This window comes from Mustela nigripes, chromosome X (genome assembly GCF_022355385.1).
Source record: "Mustela nigripes isolate SB6536 chromosome X, MUSNIG.SB6536, whole genome shotgun sequence".
In the NCBI taxonomy this organism is placed as follows: Eukaryota; Metazoa; Chordata; class Mammalia; order Carnivora; family Mustelidae; genus Mustela; species Mustela nigripes.
In genome coordinates this window covers 96,189,287-96,210,586 of record NC_081575.1, presented here as the reverse complement: position 1 = coordinate 96,210,586, position 21,300 = coordinate 96,189,287, and the positions used below count along the sequence as shown (strand labels likewise).

Sequence of the window (21,300 nt, the reverse complement as noted above, 5' to 3'; positions counted from 1 at the left end):
AATAATACTAGGAGAAAAATAAATAAATAAAAAAAAAAAGGGAAAAAAAAAAAAAAAAAAAGATGTCCACGTCCTAACCCCTGGAACCTGTGACTATGTTACACTACCTGGCAATGAAGAATTAAGATTTCAGATGGAATTAAGTTTGCTAAGCAGGTGACCTTAAAATAAGTAGACTTTCTTAGATTATCCAGGTGAGCCCAGTATAATTATGAGTTCTTAAAAGCAGAGGAGGAAGACAGAAAAGTCGTAGGAGTATTTAAGTGAACAGACGTGCTATTAGTAATTCCACTGTGAAAACTACTATATCATGAGGACTTCCCAGGGACCCTAACTCGCTGACACTTCAGTGGTTAATTTCTAGTGTTACCTGAACTAATCAGCAATACTTAATGCTGTTAAATAATGTCCTCACCCTGAAACACTTTCTTCTGGATTCTGGAATACCATTACCCTTCTCCTTTTTCCTCTCCTCTTTCTGTCCATCCTTGTTATCACCTTTGCTGGTTCCTTCCCATCTTTAAGTATTGGTTAAATCTCTTACCTCTTACCTCTCTATACTTTTTTTCCTAGGTAATCTCATCCAGATGAATGCATTTAAATACTATGTATGTTATTAAAGACTTCCAAATTATTCTGAACTCTGATCTGGGACACCCAGATTTATGCATATATATTCAAGTCTCATGAGCATCTCAAGATTAACTTTTTCAATGTACTACACCACACCAAGAAAAGGAAAAATAAATATTTCATGATCATCTCAAAAAAACACAGAAAAAAGTGTTACAAAACTCAACATCCATTCATGATAATAACTCTCAACAAAGTGGGTACAGAGGGAACATACCTCAACATAATAAAGGCCAACTATGGCAAGACCACAGCTAACATCATACTCAATGGTGAAAAGCTGACTTGTCAGGAACAAGACAAGAATGCTCCCTCTCCCCACTTTTATTCTCCATAGTACAGGAAGTCCTACCCAGAAGAATTAGGCAAATAAGAGAAATAAAATAAATTCAAATAGAACTGCCCCTATTTGCAGATGACATGATATTATACACTGAAAAATCTGAAGACTACCAAAGAAACACCCAAAAAAAAAAAAAAAACTGTTGAAATGAATAAATGCAGTAAAGTTCCAGGATACAAAATCATATAGAAATCCACTGTGTTTCTATACACTAATAACTATTAGAAAGAAAAAATAAAGGAAACAATCCCATTTACAATCACATCAAAAAGAATACACTAACAAGGAATAAATTTAACCAAGGAGATGAAAGACCTGTACACTGAAAACTATAAAACACTGATGGAAGCAACTGAAGAAGACACAAATAAATGGAACTACATTCCATGTTCATGGGCTGGAAGAATTAATATTGTTAAAATGTCTATACTACCCAAAGCAATTTATGACTCAATGTAATCCATATCTCAATTCCAATGGCATTTTTCACAGACTAGAACACTTCTAAAATTTTTACAGAATTATTAAAAACCTTTAATCACCAAAGCAATCTTAAGAAAGAAGAATAGAATGATAGACATGATACTCCCTGATTTCACACTCTATTACAATCCTATAGTAATCAAAAGAGTATGGTACTGACAAACTGACACATAAATCACTCGACAGAAAAGAGACTCCAGAAATAAACTCATGCATACATGGACAATTAATTTAAGACAAAGGAGTTAAGAATATAGACTGAGGAAAAAACAGTCTTTTCAATGAAAGGTGTTGAGAAGATTGAACAGCCATAAGCAAAAGAATGAAACTGGACCATCATCTTGCACCATACACAAAAGTTAACTTAAAATGGATTAAAGAGTTGAAGATAATAGTCTGAAACTATAAAACTCCTAGAAGAAAACAGAGTCAGTAATCTCCTAGACATTGGTCTTCGTGATAATTTTTTGGTTCTGACTCTAAAAGCAAAGGCAATAAAAGCAAAAACAAACAACTAGCATTACATCAAACTGAAAAGCTTCTGCACAGCAAAGGAAACCTACTGTAAGAGAGAAAATATTTGCACATCATATAACCAATAAGGGATTAATATCCAAAATATATGAAGAACTCATGCAACTCAACAGTGCAAAAAAATAACGAATAATAAACAATTGGGTTTAAAAATGGGCAATGGGCAGAAGATCTGAAGATATCCTGTCAAAGAAGCCATACAGACAGAGAAAGGACGCATGGAAATATGCTCAACATCACTAATCATCAGGGAAATGTATATCAAAACAATTATCTATCACCTCACACCTGTCAGAATGGCTATCTAAAAGACAAGAAATAACAAGTGCTGGTGAGGATGTGGGGAAAAAGGAACCCTCATGCATTGTTGACAGGAATGCAAACTGGTGCAGCCACTATGGAAAAAGAGTATGAAGGTTGCTCAAAACGTTAAAAATAGACTACCTATATGATCAAGTAATCTCACTTCTGGGTATTCACCTGAAGAAAACAAAACCCCTAATTCACAAAGATATACGTATACCATCTCCACTGTAGCTTTATTTATAAGAGCCAAGATATGGGAACAACTTAAATGTCTACAGATGGATGAACAGATTTTTTAAAAAGGAGTGTAAATAAATATAATGGAATATTGTTCAGCTATGGAAAAGAATGAGATCTTGCCATTTGCAACTATATGGATGGACCTAGAGATATTATGCTAAGTGAAACAAGTCAAACAAAGACAAATACTGTATGCTTTCACTTATATATGGAATTGTAAGACACACACACACACACACACAAATTCACAGAGAACACATTGGTGGTTGCTAAAGGCAGGGGGTGGGGGTGGGCAAAAGGGTGAAGGGGGTCAAAAGGTACAAAGGTCCAGTTAGAGAATAAATGAGTCATGGAGACATAATGTATAGCATGGGGACTATAGTTAATAATACCATATTGCATATTTGAAAGTCACTAAGAGATTAAATCTTAAAAGTTCTCATCACAGGGAAAATAATTATGTATGGTGACAGATATTAAAATAGACTTATTATAATCATTCTATTATTGATATATATATATATATATCTCAAATCATTATATTGTACATGTAAAACTAACACAATGCTGTATGTCAGTTATAACTCAAATTTTAAAAATTAAAAAATAAATAATGATTAACATGTTCAAAAGTGAGCTCCTAACCTTACTACCCAAACAGTTCCTCCTACAGATTATTCTATCATGGTTGGTGGAAACTACTTTCTTCCTACTGCTAAAGCCAAAACCCTGCAGTAATTCTTTGTTCTTTGAATTCTTTCCTAACTCATACCCACTATGTCATGTGCTTCATTATCTTGATGCAATGGTGGTCTCCAATTCTGCTACTAGGTACATCCCAGACATCATGAAACAGAAAGGCTCAATGACCAAGCTGTTAGGTTCAAATCCCATCACTTACTAGATCATTTTAAAGCATGTTAACAAGAAGCAAGATGAAAGAAATGGGGGGGGGCAGGTAATGCAATTAGGATAAGGCCAAACGGTGAGAAGGACCACACTATTTAAATCTCAGGTTGAACAATGTTCATATGTTTTGCTCTGTCCATCTTTCTGGATGGGTGGTACAATAGAAAGAACCAGAGGTGACATTTGAGGGAGGGATACAGTAGACAGAAGGTGCCTAAGGCTGCCACATATATCTGTTATACTGAAGAGATACAGGAGTAAGTAAACCCGGCCCAAAGCTGTAACTCATCAGTCTGCAAAAGAGCTATGGGAATTATTTGCATTTTTTTATGTAGTACATTTGGGAGACTATAATGAAACCATATGAGTATCATCAGTAGATAGCCAATTCAGGAGTGATGGAGGTGACAGCTCAGAGATGACATGATCACACCTTATGATTCGGTCTTTTCATCTCTTTCTATTTACTAGTAACACTTATGTATTCCATTATTTATGATCTATTTTACCAGGTGTAATAGGTTAAGTTAATCTATAATTAATATACATTGTTACCTATGCCTATATCTCACAAGCTATTTGTTTTCTTATCAACTAATTTTTTAAAAATTTATTATTTTTAGCTTTGTATGTTTCGATTTTAATAAATTATTTAAAATAAAGTGCTATATTAGTTTCAGCTGTACAATATAGTGATTCAACAATTTCATATATCACCAGGGTATTCAACTCATCAGTTAAATTTAACACATGGTTTTCACGTAATAAAGTACTAGTTTACTTGTGATTAATGTTTAATGTCTCTTAGAAATTTTATCTATCCCCTTTTTTTTAAATAACATAAATATTGTCTAAGAATACAGCAAAAAGTGTTCTATACTGCATTAGCAAATTCTGTACGTTGTCCAAAACATTATCTAGAATTCAACTACTATGCATCATGCTCATTGATAGAACCATTATAAAAAACAGTGTGGAATTTCCTCAAAAATTAAAAAAACAAAATAGAACTACCATATGACCCAGCAATCCCACTTCTGGGTATATACCAGACGAAAATGAAAAGAGTAAAAAAGATATCTGCACTCCTATGTTCACTGAACCATTGCTCACAAGAGACAAGATATGGAAACCATCTCAATGTCCATAAAACAGATGAATAGAAAAAGAAAATGTGTACTTATATCCAGTGGAATATTATTCTGCCTTAAAAAGTAATAAAATTTTGTCATCTGTGCGGTACCTGGGTGGCTCATTCAGCTAAGGTCGGACTCTTGATTTTGGCTCAGGTCATAATCTCAGGGTTGGGAGATTGGGCTCCACACTCAGTGGAGAGTCTGCTTGAGATTCTTTTTCTCTCTCTCCCTCTGCCCTTGCCCTCATGCTCTCTCTCCAAAATAAATAAATAAATCTTTTTTAAAAATTCTGCCACCAGTGACAACAATGATGAACCTGAAGGACATTCTGTTAAATGAAATAAGCCAGCTACAGAAAGACAAATATTGCATAATCTCATTAGAGATAAAAATCTAAGAAACAAAAATTTTTGAAAAATGCCAAACTCATAGAAACAGAGAATGGTAGTGTCGCCAGGGGTTACAGGGAAGAAGTTATGGGAGTTATTGCTTAATGGATACTGAGTTTCCATTTTGCCAGATGAAAAGAGTTCTGGAGATAGATGGTGGTGGTAATGAATGTACTTAATAACCCTGAACTGTACACTTAAAAACAGTCAAGATAGTAAAGTTTATATTAAAAAAAATTTAACAGAGGGAAAAACAAAAAGAACCCAGATCCAACCCTCTCTCATATGCTGAATGGATTATTGCAATAGCAATCTAACTTGTTTCCTTGGTTCTACCCTTGCTCCATTTAGTCTATTCCCTACATAGCAGCCATGCTGAAATAATATGAGTTGATGTCACTCCTCCAACAGCCTTCCATCTCACTAGTAATGAAAACCAAAGTCCTTACCATTACTTACCACATCCTATGTGATCTGGTCTGCCATTACAGCTCAGGCACCATCTCCCAGCACTGTGCCCTCACCGCTGCCTTTTCTTGAGTAGTCCAAGTATCCCCACAGCTCAGGATTTTTGTACCACCTCTGATTCCTCCTCAGAGGTTGGTCTTCTCCCAGAGACCCACACCTCTTTTTAGTCTTTACTCAAAATTTACTTTCTCTGATGACCCCACCTGTCACATACTGCATATTCTACTTTTCTCTTTTATTTTTTTTTCTTTTTACCACTAACTACTGTAATTATTACTAAATTTTGCTTTACTTTATACATATTACTAGCATATTACTAGAAATACTGTTTCATTTATTCATAATGTTTATCTTATTCATATTTTGACTCTCCCATAAGCCTATGCTTTAGGGCACAAATTATTTTTTTAAGTTTGTTTACTGACACATCACTTGGTCATATAATAATACCTGGTGCATAGTAAGTGATTAAAGAATAAGTGTAGATGATTACAGGAATGCCTACGTGGCTCAGTCAGTTAAGCGTCTGCTTTCGGCTCAGGTCATGATCTTGAGGTCCAGGATGGAGCACCACATCAGGCTCTCTGCTCAGAGGGAAGTATGCTTCTCCCTTTTCCTCTGCTTCTCCCTCCTGTGCTCTCTCTCTTTATCTCTCAAGTAAATAAACACTTTTTAAAAATGATCACATACTCCATGTGTGAGTAATCCTATATATAGGTGGGGGTGGAGAGAGAGAGAAAATTTAATGTTACTATAAAGAACATTAACTTGGAGGTAGATAAACTGAACATGAATCTGGGATCTGCCACTTATTGCTTAGGCCTTGAAATTTGGATTAAACTACCCAATGTGAAAAAAGTCAAAAGTCACTCTAGGCTGAGAGAACAAAAGAAAGCTAAGATAGGAAATTGCTTGGCACTTACGGAAGACAGCAAGTGATTTAATTTGGTTGGAGTAAAGGAAACATGAAATAGACTACTGTGAAATAAACATGAAAATATAAATAGATATTAGATCATGGAGTTTCTTGATGAAATCTAAGAGAATGGACCTGCTATAAAGGCAAAAAGAAGTGAAGAAAGCTTTGTGAATGATATTGTTAAAGTTCTTAATATGGAAATGTACTCTGATTTAGAGGGGACTAAGATAAAGACAGTGACATTGATTGCAAAGATATTTCTGTAGTCTAGAAGATGTGTATTAAGGGCCTAAATCAGAAGACATAACATCAGGGACAGAGCTTAATGGAGCAATGTTGTAAAGAAGGAATTGACTTTGTATGTCTCATTAATGAATATCGGATCAATAAAGAGACCAAAGAGTACAAAGTCACATATTTAAGTCTCATTGCCTGCTGAGTAATAGTCTCACTTACGCAACAAAAAGGGACAAGAGATGGGTTTGTGAGCAATGAAACAAAGTTCCCTTCAGGACATACTAAGTTTAAGAAGTCAGTGGACAGTATTTACCCTAAAGATACTAACGTAGTGATCCAAAGGGGCACGTGCACCCGCATGTTTATAGCAGCAATGTCCACAACAGCCAAACTATGGAAAGAACCTAGATGTCCATCAACAGATGAATGGATCAAGAAGATGTGGTATATATACACAATGGAATACTATGCAGCCATCAAAAGAAATGAAATCTTGCCATTTGCTACAACACGGATAGAACTAGAGCGTATCATGCTTAGCGAAATAAGTCAAGCTGAGAAAGACAACTATCATATGATCTCCTTGATATGAGGAAGTGGTGATGCAACATGGGGGCTTAAGTGGGTAGAAGAAGAATAAATGAAACAAGATGGGATTGGGAGGGAGACAAACCATAAGTGACTCTTAATCTCACAAAACAAACTGAGGGTTGCTGGGGGGAGGGGGGATGGGAGAAGGGGGGTAGGGTTATGGACATTGGGGAGGGTATATGCTTTGGTGAGTGCTGTGCAGTTGTAAACCTGGAAATTCACAGACCTGTACCCCTGGGGATAAAAATAGATGTTTATAAAAATTTAAAAATTAAAAAAAAAAAGAAGTCAGTGGACACCTAGGTATAGATACATACCAAAGAGCTGGAAATGTGGCTGTAACTCAGAAGATACTGGAAGTTGGTGAATACACATGTAACAACGGTCATCTGCATACAGCTTGAAGCCAGGAAATAAAGTCATATTGATCAAAAAGAGTGTAACACACGGCTCTAGGTATCTTTCATGATGCTCTTAAGGGAGCTCAAAGGGGCTGTCAAAGGGAGTTAGAACAGAAAAAAAGAGCCAGATAATGAAAGGGATACAGAATAGAGATGGAGAAGAACCTGATGAGTCTAGAGGCTAGAGGAAAATTTATTTCAATTATGATGGAAAGCCTGGAAGCTGAAAAAGATGACATTTGAATTGGTAATGAAATATAATTATTTGTGACTATATAAATGAATGAATAAAGTGTAGACTATTCTACAAAGGCGATAAACGAAAGAGTCACAGAACAGTGTATTAACAAGATAAAGTGGCTTGATGTGTTTCAGAAGTGACATACACTAGAGGAGATTTAAATGGGTTTAGGCTCAAGGAGAGAAAGAGAAATTGAAGGTGGAAAAGATACTGGGTATTTTTGATATAAAATTAGGAGTAGAATGAGAAGCATGATCAAAGTCATAAAAACATAAATTAAAAAGTATAACCATAAAAAATTGGCCTCCAGCCAAGGATGGACGGCAATAAAGTGATACAATGAGGGCATTCTAGGGGTTCATACCAGATAGTATTTCTTCTTGGCAAATTATGAGAAAAACTCATTTATAGGTAGGGGTCCTGAGGTAGGTCAGATTGCTTCACCTCAAGAGGTTTCCAAACTCACAGTATAAACAGGATTTTTAAAGTTTATGTTTCTATTATATCGGGAACTTTTAAGATAGATCACAAATTTTACTTTTTTCCTCAGAGGGGACAGTCACCCACATAGCTCGCTCTTCTATTATGGAAAACGTCACCCCCTTGGTAGACCAAGTACACAACTCTATAATGAAAGGCTCCCATGGAGTCCAGTTTGGCTGGTCTTGAGCTCATTTGAAGTGGATCAGATACAACCTGTAGGGAGCAGTATAGGCTCAGCCCCTCTGAAAAACACCGCAGGGGGGAAAAAAAAAAATTAGGTATCATTAAGACATGAAATTATCAAACATGTAACATCATCTTCTGAGGTGCTTCCTTTAGAAATGGGCAGGATACATCATTCCTCATCAATTGTAATTCCTGCTTCTTCTTTTCTAAAAGACGCCATTAGTTTTATCTCAGTGGTTTATGCTAAATAAAATAGGCAAATAAATTTGTTGAATATTTTTATTTTGTGACGCATTATATAGTTTGTATTTATTCAAAGGTAGAATGAACAAATAGAGTCTAGCAAAATTAGGTCTACTTATAATTACTTCATTCAGGAGTCATACCTGAGCAATGCCTTAATGGGGTGGTAATGAGGTAAAAATGTGCTGCCAGAATAGGTGTCAAAGAAAACCTTCTGGAAAAGGCAGCTCGATAAAGTGATAATGAGGGGGAAAAAGAATTCATCTCTTTGTCTTGGCTCACGCTCCTTTGTTTTAGGATGCACCCCTGTTCTTTAAGACTTGGAGGATGGGAGAATGGTGATGACAAGAGTCTGGAGAGTCACGTGCTCAGGAGGATGGGGGGTGAAGAAGGAGAGAAAGAAAAGGGCAGATACAGGAAACTTCAAAGGCAGATAAAAATAGCATCTCCCACCTCTCCAAAGTTGTTATAAGGATTTCCTTAGTTCATACAATGTGCATACAATGTGGCTTAGAGAAACACTCAGTAATGAGTGGCCGAACTATTTTTATTTACTGATAATGAGAAAACTGATTAAGTCCTCTTGTTCAAGATTATACAACTAACCTTTGTAAAAACATGGATGGGAATTTAACTGAAAGTGAGGCTGAGTCACACAAATGCTCTCAGCCAGTCTCCTTTGTTCAACTTTGCCAGAAAACTAGCCAAGGGCAGAGGGCCTAACTATGCCCTGAACTATGCTTCCCTGGAGGAAGCCATGAGTGCTAAAAATTTTCATCCTTATGCATAAATTCGCTGTGTAAAATAATCACTAATGAAATACAACCATGATTCTAAAAAATCAATGAGCCTCCAAACACGCACACTTTTTTCACCATATAAGATCAGGTCTACAATTTCAAAATTCTCATTCATAATTAGTTTTGACAAAGTCACTCCATTAAGAGCTTTTCAAATTGCTCTACAAAACAAAAGAGTTTTCTTCTAAAAAGAATTTCTTTTTTTTTTTTTTTAGATTTTATTTATTTATTTGACAGACAGAGATCACGAGTAGGCAGAGAGGCAGGCAGAGAGAGAGGAGGAAGCAGGCTCCCCACTGAGCAGAGAGCCAGATGCAGGGCTCCATCCCAGGACCCTGGGATCATGACCTGAGCCAAAGGCAGAGGCTTTACCCCACTAAGCCACCCAGGCGCCCCCTAAAAAGAATTTCTAATAAATTTCACAAGTCAAGCACATTTCATTTCCATGTGCTAACATATACCAGGCTATAATTTCTTATGTTTTAAGGTTTCCTATGACACTGAAATAATGGAGAACTCCACTGAGAAGCTTCCTTATGTGGAAAGTGTTAAATGGTACATAGAACCTAACCTGGTTTGGGTGTGACGGATATTCTTGTATAAATAGTACAGAGCGTGTTATATACACATTTAAATTAGTCAAATTAAAGTGTATTATATGAAAAAAGCTTTTAGTTATATTTTCCTTTCATTTTTTAGGGGGAAGGCAGAGGGAGAGAGAGAATCTTAAGCACGCTCCATGCCCAGTGCATTACCAGATGCAGGGCTCAATCTCACAACCCAAAGATCATGACCTGAGCTGAAGTCACAAGTTAGACCCTTAACCGACTGAACCACCCAGGTGGCTCTGCAGTTATATTTTTCTTAAACAGTATAAATATATTTTTTATATAATGAAAATATAATAAAACATCTATATGGAGTGTATGTTTCCTTTAGGTATCAGGTATCTAGAAAAATCTCCCCAAATAGTGTGATTAGTGAATTTCATCCACTTCCCCACTCTTTTACAAATTACATATATCAACCTTTAATGATGTTTTTGTATAACCATTGGTAGCCTTTATGAAAGAGAACCTTACAGGTAAATTATATAATGAAAGCACACACCCACTATTATAAGAATCCCCATTCATGAAGAATCAACCTATGTTAAACCTAGGGGAGTCACAATAACAAAACAGCATCATGTGAGAACATCTAACACAACTGGTAATATGAAACTGCTCCTGATGAAGGAGGAAAAGGCACTGCATAATTCAAACAAAAGCTATGTTACATTTTCTTGGATGAGGAAATTCTTTGGTTTCTAGAACAGAGAGTAAATGTTGACAGACCTGTGAAGGAAGCAGGCTCCGTGTGGGTTCAGAGGTGGCGACGTAAGCAGCCTGTGTGTAGGCATAGCTCTTAAATCGAGGCTTGGGAGAGGAAGGAGTTCGTTCATAGCCCTGTGCTAGACTGACTGTGATCTGCAGAGCAGGGTTGGGGGAAGGGGACAGAGGGGAGGAGGAGACATCGTAAGTAACCCTGGAAGGACTGCTTTCCAACACACTAGAAAAAACAAATGTTAAATGGAAACAGTGAGACAAAAGGTTTAATTTGAAATGCACATAGTGCTCTTGCAAACTGGTACACTTGCACAATTCTTGTGCTCAGGGTCATGGTGGAGAGCAGGTACTCAGGGAAGGAATAAGGGCGGGGATTAACTGTAAGGATTCCATACAGACACAGCTCTGGCACTCGTATGGGATGATGCTCTTCAGTCTGGCAAAAATGGGCATCCAAAAGCAATTTTCTCTGAACCCAAAGTAAACAAAACCAGAATTCATCAAGTCAAGTTCCTGAAAAGGACTGGAGCTTTCATAAGCTAAATATGGAACTAGCTTAGGAGAGTGAGAAAATTAGGCCTAAGATTAGCTTTCCACACCTTCAGCAGAAATTGTGCTAAAAGCCCCATTTTTGTTTTTTTTTTTTAAGGCTTTTTCATCATTGTTTGTGTCAAAAAAAAGTAAAAGAAAACACCCCAAAGAGCCACTGTTGGGAGCAAGAACCATGCCATAAAAGAATCCCACTAGATCCTGTACAATCATCAAAATCTTTATCATATGTATTCTCCCTTTAACTTTTATTTAAAGTATTATAAACTACTTTTATCAAAAATGTTACCTTGAGTAAAGAAAATTTGTTAATACATCAGTATGTTGCCACTAAAAATAGGAAAGTATTATTAAACAGACTTCTTGCCTTCTCTCATACTCGCTTTGTTCTTTACTCTCATTGATATTAAGTTTCATACATAACAGCCTATCTTTTATTTTAATTCATTTTGCATAATGGAAATGCAATATATTGTTTTTCACATTCCTATAACATAGTACATATCAACAGCAGAGAATTTTAATAATGTGCTTTGAAAACAATATTATGGTCCATTATATCAGTTAAAATATAATCTATCTATAGGTAGATATATATATATAGAGAGAGAGAGAAACTCTATAAGCCTGTATATACATATTATACATATAATATATATATACCCACGTTATGCTACATAGACACATATATTTGTGTGTATGTATGTGCGTATATACACATGCTATGCTATGCAGACATATTTATCATGCATATACCCATAGATAAAATAGATATTTATGCATATGAGGACTAAAAATGTATATGCAATAGAAAATATCATTGATATTAGGTACTCTTTTGACATTTACCTGTTGAGAATAGTGCATTTGATGATGTAACTGAAAATGTTCTTCTTTAGTAACTTTTGATGGCCTTGGCAACATTTCCACTTCTTGGATGGCTTCAATGCTCACTTGTTGAGGCAAAACTTGGAAGAGTGATGTGATATACATTAAGATGGACTTCTTATCTGGGTAAGTGGTGGCAACATCTGTAAGCACATTAATACCACACATCAATTTTTGGTTTCTATATTCGAGTCTCTGAAAGGCGAATGAACAAATCAATGTTACAGGAAAAAGACACATTAATGAGGACTCGAATGCCCACAAATGTCCTCCAGAGACTAATTAGAACATGATAATCAGGCTGAAAATGTCCTTCCAATTTGGCAGACCAATGAGAGGAGCACTAAAGTTAATTTCTTTTCCTTGTTCACATAAAAACTTCATTCCGTAATACTTTTTCCTAAGTCAAATTGCCAAACTAGCCCATCTAAGAGAGTGGTTTTCATTAGATAAGAAACACAAATAAAACATTATATCTTCCTTTCCATGGAAAGCTATATTAACTTGTCAATGAAAATGGTGCATGGTAATTAAACAATTACACGAAAGAGCTTAATGCCTTGGCTTCCAGTAAGGAAAGCTTGCATCATCTAATCAAATTTTTGCTGGTGATTAAGTACATAAAGAGCAAAATATGTCTCTGTGTTGAAAAGAACCATGTATTTCCACAATAACAGTAAAATAAAACAACAGCATACCATATGTATATGATTTCTAATATTCCTTCAGTATTTAAAAACATTTGTTTACATTTTGGTACATCTGTTAACGTCAGATGTTACCTTCCTTCTCAGACTCTAGAGATAAATTTAAAAGTCCTTCACATAAAGTTGATCAGACATTATGTTCTTTGCCACATCCAGGGAATGAAAGAAACCCAGCATTTAAAGTCAATAATAATTTGTAATAGCACACATAGTAAGTGGCACCTCCTTCTAAAGGTTCTCTTGCTACTTGGCCTTACAATTTACCCACTGTGTTCAATCCAGGAAACCAAGATGTAAAAATAATCCTTTATGTGAAGTGTATCATTAATCCTGGAAGTGTTAAAACATAAATCCTGGCAGGAGGCCAAGATAACTATGCAGCAATGTGCCAGGCATTTTTCTTGCCATAAATTTAGCTTAACTTAACTAGCATTAAAAGATCTGTTTTATCTTAAATATGTATATTCTGGTCAGGTATTCAGATGACGAGTAAAAAAGCCAACAGTCAAATCTCAAGCCCACTAACATAAAAGGAAGGTTGAAAAAGTCACTTAGTCAATCCCTTCACAACTAGCAGGAATGTAATTAGAACAACATTTTTAAAAAGATTTATTTACTTGAAAAAGAGAGCACACATGTGTGAATGGGGGAAGGAGTAGAAGGAGAGAATCTCAAGCAGACTCCCCTCTGAGCATGGAGCAGGGCTTCATTTCATGACCCATAAGATCATGACCTAGGCAGAAACCAAGAGTCAGATGCTTAGCCAACTGAGCCATCCAGGTGCCCATAGGGCTATTTTTAATATATTTTTAAAATATTTTATTAGAAAGAAAGAATGGGCGGGGGATGGGAAGGAGCAGAGAGAGAGAGGGAAGCAGCAGACTCCCTGCTAAGCAGAGATATGGGGCTCAATCCCATAACTCTGGGATCACTACCTGAGCTGAAGGTAGACGCTTAGCCTACCGAGCCACTGGGCACCCCTATTCTTTTAAAATATTTTTGAAAAGAGCTACAGAGGAGGAAAAAGCCAATATTCCTTGGTCTGCTTCTATCCATAGCATAATAGAATACTTCTCTTTCTCCTTTTTTAAAGATTTTATTTATTTGAGAGAGAGTAAGTGCTAGAGAGAGAACACACACAAAGGGAGAGAGAGAGAAGCAGGCTCCCCAGTGAGCAGGAAGCCAGATGTGGGCTTCGATCTCACAATCATGGGATCATGACCCATGCCAAAGGCAGATGTTTAACCAACTGAACCACCCAGGCATCCTTAATAGAGTACTTCTCAATTTTTAATGTGCATATGAATCACCTGGGGACCTTTTTCAACTCAGAATCAAACTCAGTATGTCAGAGGTGGAACCTGAAGTTCTGCATTTCTTACAAGCTTGCAGGTGATACTGACACTGCTGGCTTGAAGACCATTAACAGGGTTGAGAAATATTACACAGGAAGCAGACTGTTCTATCATCTGCCACTTCATTGTTTTGCCTTTTCTCCCCCAAAACGATACTTACTGGACACTTAAGTGCATAGGCTGAGAGGTGCAAATTTATACAATACATATTCTTGGCTCCTTATTATAATTTAATTATTAACCAACAAGCGGTGAAGGTTAAGTTTTGGCAATGATTTTTTTAGGAAGAACTAAGGAATACTTTGTGCATGAGTATCACCTTTCCAAAAAAAAAAAATTTTTTTTTTCTAACTTGGCTTTGAAATTCTGAAGACTGAAACACCCCTTTCATTTGCTAACTGTTTTTTCAAGTGTTCTTTGTATGGTGGATACTACCCTTCTTCACCACATTTTCAACCTCTAAAATGGTTTCTGCTTTCTCACTAGGAACTAGTCAGCCTTATCTGTAATGAGCATAATTCAGAATTCTGTTTATTTTTAGTATTAAGTAGAACTATGCTGTGAGAAAGTCACTGGAATTAAAAAACGTTGGTCTATGACCATTTACTATTACATTATATAGAAACAGGTACATGGATATGTTTGAACACAAATACATGTCATGATAAAAATAAAGATAAAAATAAATCAAAAATTATTTCTATTACCCCAAGCAAATGTCAAAAATTATAATACATTTTAACTATATAAAACATCTTTTGGATGGCAGCAAATATTCATAAATATCAATCATCAGAAAAATATACACTATTTGACCAAATTATTGACATTTTTACCCCAACCCATTCATTACCTTCCCATCTCTGAGGTTGTGTGGATTCAGCTGTACCAGCAGGTAAAATCCAAGATTTCTTTTCTTAAAGAAAGGAACTTAGATATTCTAAAATATGTTAATTCACTTCAACATGTATGTGCTAAGACCTATTTTGTTCACAATACTTTAACAGAGTATCCAGGAGATTAACAAGATAGAGAATTCATGGATTCCTCACAATTTGGAATAATAAAATAAATAATAGGAAAAGTACAAAATAATTGCATTGCTGAACAGAATTTATTTTTTTTAATTTTTTTTAATTTTAAAGATTTTATTTATTTATTTGACACACAGAGAAATCACAAGTAGTCAGAGAGGCAGGCAGAGAGAGAGAGGGAAGCAGGCTTTCCGATGAGCAGAGAGCCCGATGCGGGACTCGATCCCAGGACCCCGAGATCATGACCTGAGCTGAAGGCAGAGGCTTAACCCACTGAGCCACCCAGGCGCCCTGAACAGAATTTAAAATGTGTTTCTCTAACTGGCACAATCATTGCCTAAGTAGATTCAGAGAAAAGAAGAAATTATATATTACAAGGGGACCAGAAAAGTCTTTATGAATAGGAAACTGTAATGAGCAGGTATAGGGTATCACTGGCTAGAAATGGGGGAATGAGGAAAGGTATTATAGACAGTGGAAAAGCATGAACAAAAGTGCAGTGGTAAGAGATTAGAAACATCCCAGGAATAGTGCCTTTATATGTCTTAGCCACAGACAGGAGAATAGTGAATAACAAGATACAATGGGTATACTAACTGTGAAACACTGAGAGATCATCAGTAACAAACTAGAAATTTTGACCTTGGTTCAGTAGTTTAGACAGTAACTACTTCTGGGCAAGAGTGTGACAGCACTGAATTTTTTATAAAGTAAAACTGTTAAGTACAGAATGGGGCAAAAGAGAAAAACAGCCGGAGGGAAATAGGAAGCTAGGACCTGATCCAGATAGGAGGTGTTAGAGAAATAAACCAGGCTTTCTAATGAAAACAAAAAAAGATGCATGATAGAAATTCTAAGATAGGTCCAAGATGACTTCATTCTATTTCTAATCATTTACTTCACAGTCTTTGAAAATAACTATATATATAAAATTCTGTCTAAGCCATGAGGGTACAGAGATGAAAAATCTTTGAGTAAAATGGAGGAGGAGGACAGATGGAGGGAAATTCTTGTTCTGTAATCAAAGTAACAAGTAGCCACCTACACAAGATTCAGACTTATTTAATCAATTAACTATTACCAGCCTATATGGTCTTGATCATGACTCCTCGAGTCAGCCATTGTCAACCTTTCCCTTCTGGAAGTTGGCTCATCAGAAATTGAACTCATCCCAATGAACAAAATTCTAAATGCAAACCAATTAACAGTGGTGTCACCTGATTAACCAACCATGCTTCTAAAGGTCACAACAACCTACTCACATCTGAATGCTCACAGATCTCCTGACCTCCCAGTTTTTCCCAAAACCTAAGAATACTCTGTTTTGAGAACCTGGGGTTGACCAGCATAGTTCCATTTTAAGTAAGTGATGCACTCAGCTTTGTCTTTTAATTCCAGATACCTAATAATGGTTTCATCATTTGATAAAATTCAACAGATGACATTCACTTACAAATTAAAAAGTAATGACTTTTTTGGAAGAGAATGTGATGGAATAAAAGAATGAAAAATTCTGAATCTGAATTTAGATTTTTAAAATCTGCACCTAAATATTTATATCTATAGAGATACACCCTTAACATCCTTTACTTCTGTTTCCTCATCTGTGAAATAAAAACCAGAGTCCCAATCTCATCATGGTGTTGTGAAGGTCAAATGTATAATGTTTAGAAAAGACCATAAACTTAAATAAGTTAATTTAATTAGATCCTGCTATTGTTAGTATAATGCAATTATTATTTTTTTTTGTGTGTGATTAGTATGAAACCAGATCTAGTTGTCAGAGACTATTAGTACTATTAATGGGAAGCCACAAGAAGCTGGTAGGAAGGAAAGGCAATTCATCATTTATTAAATATGCACAAGGCAATTATTTTGTGCCACTGAATATGCTTAGCCTATGTTATAAGTATACAGTGGGTGAGCCACTAAACAAATAATTATGGATCATACAACGTATGAGAATTCCAAAGAAATTTCATGACTTGGGGATGATCCTCACTTAGGATAAATAACTGCACCTAGCCCCAAGATTGGAGACTTTGTGAACACCTAAATATTTGTTGAGAAACTGAATATAGTAGTTAAAGTCATAGAAATTGATGAGAATTGTGTAAGATTGCAATTGACTTAAAAAATAATGTTATAGATAATAAGTACTATAGCATTTGAGGAGGGTGATAATGATGGGATGTGATTTATATTTTTTTATTATAAGACATTAAAATGTATGAAGTGAAAGAAGTGGCTGTACTCCCAAAATAAGAACCTACAATTTTATGAAAGTAATCTTTGTACTAAAACCCTACTATATAACAGGTTCGCTGCCTCAAAAACCTAAGTTAATAATTTCTAATCTAATCTTTAAAGACATCTAAGAATGAAAATGTTGTGAACCCATAAATATTGCTAGAATGTTTTATTTTATGAACAATAACACTGATTTTGACAAGTGTTTCTATACTAATCAAAATTTTGATACTGAGGGATATAATGAGCAAATAAATCATTGACTGAAATTCCATTATTTTTCAAATGAGGAAACTGAAATCCACAGTAGTTTGGTGGCAATTTCAAAGATTGTCAGAATCAGAATTAGAACCCAGTCAGGGCATCACATTTCTCAATACTTTACCCTCATTCTTGCAGAAAGTGTTATCTTAGTACATTTAAAAACCAAGTATCTCACAAGTCATTACCTAAATGATGATCCTGTGATCCATGTGGTTCCGTTACCAAATATTAATGATATTCTCCATAATAGTAATGATTTCTATATATTTTTAGCAAGAGAGAGAGCATGAGCAGGAAGGGAGAGGCAGAGGAAGAGGGAGAGAGAGAATCTTTTTTTTTTTTTTTAAAGATTATTTATTTATTTGACAGAGAGAGATCACAAGTAGGCAGAGAGGCAGGCAGAGAGAGAGAGAGGAGGAAGCAGGCTCCCCGCTGAGCAGAGAGCCCAATGCGGGGCTCGATCCCAGGACGATGAGATCATGACCTGAGCCGAAGGCAGCGGCCTAACCCACTGAGCCACCCAGGCGCCCCGAGAGAGAGAATCTTAAGCAGTCTCCATGTCCAACGTGGAGCCCAACTCAGGGCTCAACCTCACAACCCGGAGATCATGACCTGAGCCAAAATCAATAGTCAAACGTTTAACCAACTGACCCACCCAGTAGTCCCTGAATTTTATTTCTAATAAATGAGGTTTGACAAGAGTAAATATACATAAAAATATAACCTCAGTAGTAATCAAAGTAATGCAAATTAAATAAAGATGTGGGTTTTAAATAATATTCCTTTGCTTATCACATCACCAAAGAATAGCAGAAGAATAACACCAAAGTTGTAGAGGCATCGATGATTTGGTCAAACTGATATTTTGCTGGAAGAGATTCAGTTGGTTCCAAATTTTAAGAAAAATATTTTGGCAATGTTTACTAAAACCTTAAAAATAATCATATTAAATGATTCAGTAATTTTCCTTCTAGGAATCCAGCACAAAGAAATCACCAGAAATTTAAATGATGATTTATATAAACTTCATGTAAAATTTAATCACTATTTACAATATTAAAAGATCTACCATACTAAAAAGAAAAAAAAAATCAAACCATTCTAAGTGGCTTAATAGAGAAGTAAAGATGATCAAATATGTCATTGTCTATGAATAGCACAAAGCCACTCAAAATGTTGCTTTTGAAGAATTTTTTTAAAAATCTAATTTATTTATTTGACAGAGAGAGCACAAGCAGGTGGGGCAGAAGAGGGAAAATCAGACTTCCCGCTAAGCAGGGAACGTGATGTGGGGCTTGATTCTACGACCCTGGGATCATGACCTGAGCCAAAGGCAGATACTTAACCAACTGAGCCACCCAAGCACCCACTTTTGAAGAATTTTTAAGAAAATATGAAAATAAATTCTTTATAGCATTAAAAGAATAGAATGTACAAATTATGAAGCATATAATTATAATTTTCCAGAAAAGACTAGGCAAACATACTTCAAGACATTAGTGAAATGGGTAAGTTGGTGGGACTGAAAATGGTTTTCCTTTTTTCTTTTGTCCTATATATATTTTCTTCACTCTCCATTCAGCACTCACTAATTTTATAGTTAGATAATATAGTCTATATCATAATAAAGGTATTTTTAAAGATCAAAAAGAAACAATAAAAATGAAGTTGCCCAAAATTTTCTTGCAGCATGCCCTCACCCTAAAAAAAAAAAAAAAAAAAAAAAACAGTGTGAGTTTGTCAGGAAACTGGTGATTTCAACAAAACTGTTCTTGTCTTGAGTAATCAACCTCCAGAAAGTCTGATTAGCCAGCTGGCAGACACAACCTTGAAACACCTCTGGGAAATTTCAACAAGAGGCTCCACTGCCTTAAACCTCAGGTCAGTTTTTTGCCAGGAGAAAGGCAGAAATTAAAATAGCAGATTAAAATGTGTATCATGTATAATCAGAAAGAAGTAGGATTTCAAAGATAAACAGAGGCATAAATATATACTCACAAGGCTGTTTGATCAGCCTTTCACAAGTTTTGTAAAAAAAAAAAAAAATTAAAAGGACATCATGTAGAAACACTGATCAGAATCATGTCCCACAGCATTTGTATTACAGACTACATAATAAAAATAAATTCAATGTAAGAGAAGGGAAGGTGGTAAACTGGGAAGAAGACACTTGTGACCATAAACTAGACATGGTCAGGTAGATCTGAATGTGAAAATGTGAATACACACAGATTGAAAGAGACAGAATCAAAAGCCTGTGTCTGACTTCTCCAAAGAAGACAAATAAATGGCTAACAGACACATGAGAAAAGTGTTCACTATCATTACCCATCATGGAAATTCAAATCAAAACCACACTGAGATACCACCTTACACCAGCTAGAATGGCAAAAATTGATGAGGCAAGAATCAACAAATATTGGAGACTGTGAAGAAAGGGAACCCTCTTACACTGTTGGTGGGAATACAAATTGGTACAAATTCTTAGTTTGGAAAACAGTGTGGAGGATTCTCAAAAAGTTAAAAATGCAGCTACCCTATGATCCTGCAATTGTCCTTCTGGGTATTTACCCCAAGGATACAGATGTGGTGAAAAGAAGGAGCACATGTACCCCAATGTTCATAGCAGCAATGGCCACAATAGTCAAACTGTGGAAGGAGCCAAGACACCCTTAAAAGAACAAATGGATAAAGAAGATGTGGTCCAGGGGTGCCTGGGTGGCTCAGTGGGTTAAAGCCTCTGCCTTCGGCCTAGGTCATGATCCCAGGGTCCTGGGATCAAGCCCCGCATCGGGCTCTCTGCTAAGCAGAGAGGCTGCTTCTCTTCCTCTCTCTCTGCCTGCCTCTCTGCCTACTTGTGATCTCTGTCAAATAAAAAAATAAAATTTAAAAAAAAAGAAGAAGAAGATGTGGTCCATATATACAATGGAATATTACTCAGTCATCAGAAAGGATGAATACCCAACTTTTGCATCAACATGCATGGGATTAGAGGAGACTATGCTGAGTGAAATGTCAAGCAGAGAAAGTCAATTATCATATGGTTCCACTTATTTGTGGAACATAAGGAATAGCAGGGAGGGCAGTAGCAGAAGGAAGGGAAAAATGAAGGTGGGGGGGAATCAGAGGGGGAGAGGAGCCATGAGAGACTATCAACTCCAGGATACAAACTGAGGGTTTTAGAGGGGGGATGGGGAGATGGGTTAGCCCAGTGATGGGTATTAAGGAGGGCATGGATTGCACGGAGCACTGGGTGTTATATGCAAACAATGAATCATGGAACACTACATCAAAAACTAATGATGTATTGTATGGTGACTAATATAACTTAATTAATTAACTAAATTAATTAATTTTGCTACTTTGTCCGTAAGTAATTCATA

At 36.0% G+C, this 21,300-nt stretch overlaps 1 protein-coding gene across 1 annotated transcript in view; it reads right to left on the bottom strand.

Moving 5' to 3' along the window:
* The window catches only part of DMD (dystrophin), a 1,970,015-nt gene that overhangs the window by 1,571,296 nt on the left and 377,419 nt on the right, over positions 1 to 21,300 (bottom strand). Inside the window, exons 8-9 of the mRNA XM_059385278.1 lie at positions 12,269 to 12,450; positions 10,880 to 11,011 (exon numbers count right to left, since the gene is read on the bottom strand). Coding sequence (XP_059241261.1) covers positions 10,880 to 11,011; positions 12,269 to 12,450 — 314 coding nt within the window. The remainder of the gene's footprint in view (positions 1 to 10,879; positions 11,012 to 12,268; positions 12,451 to 21,300) is intronic.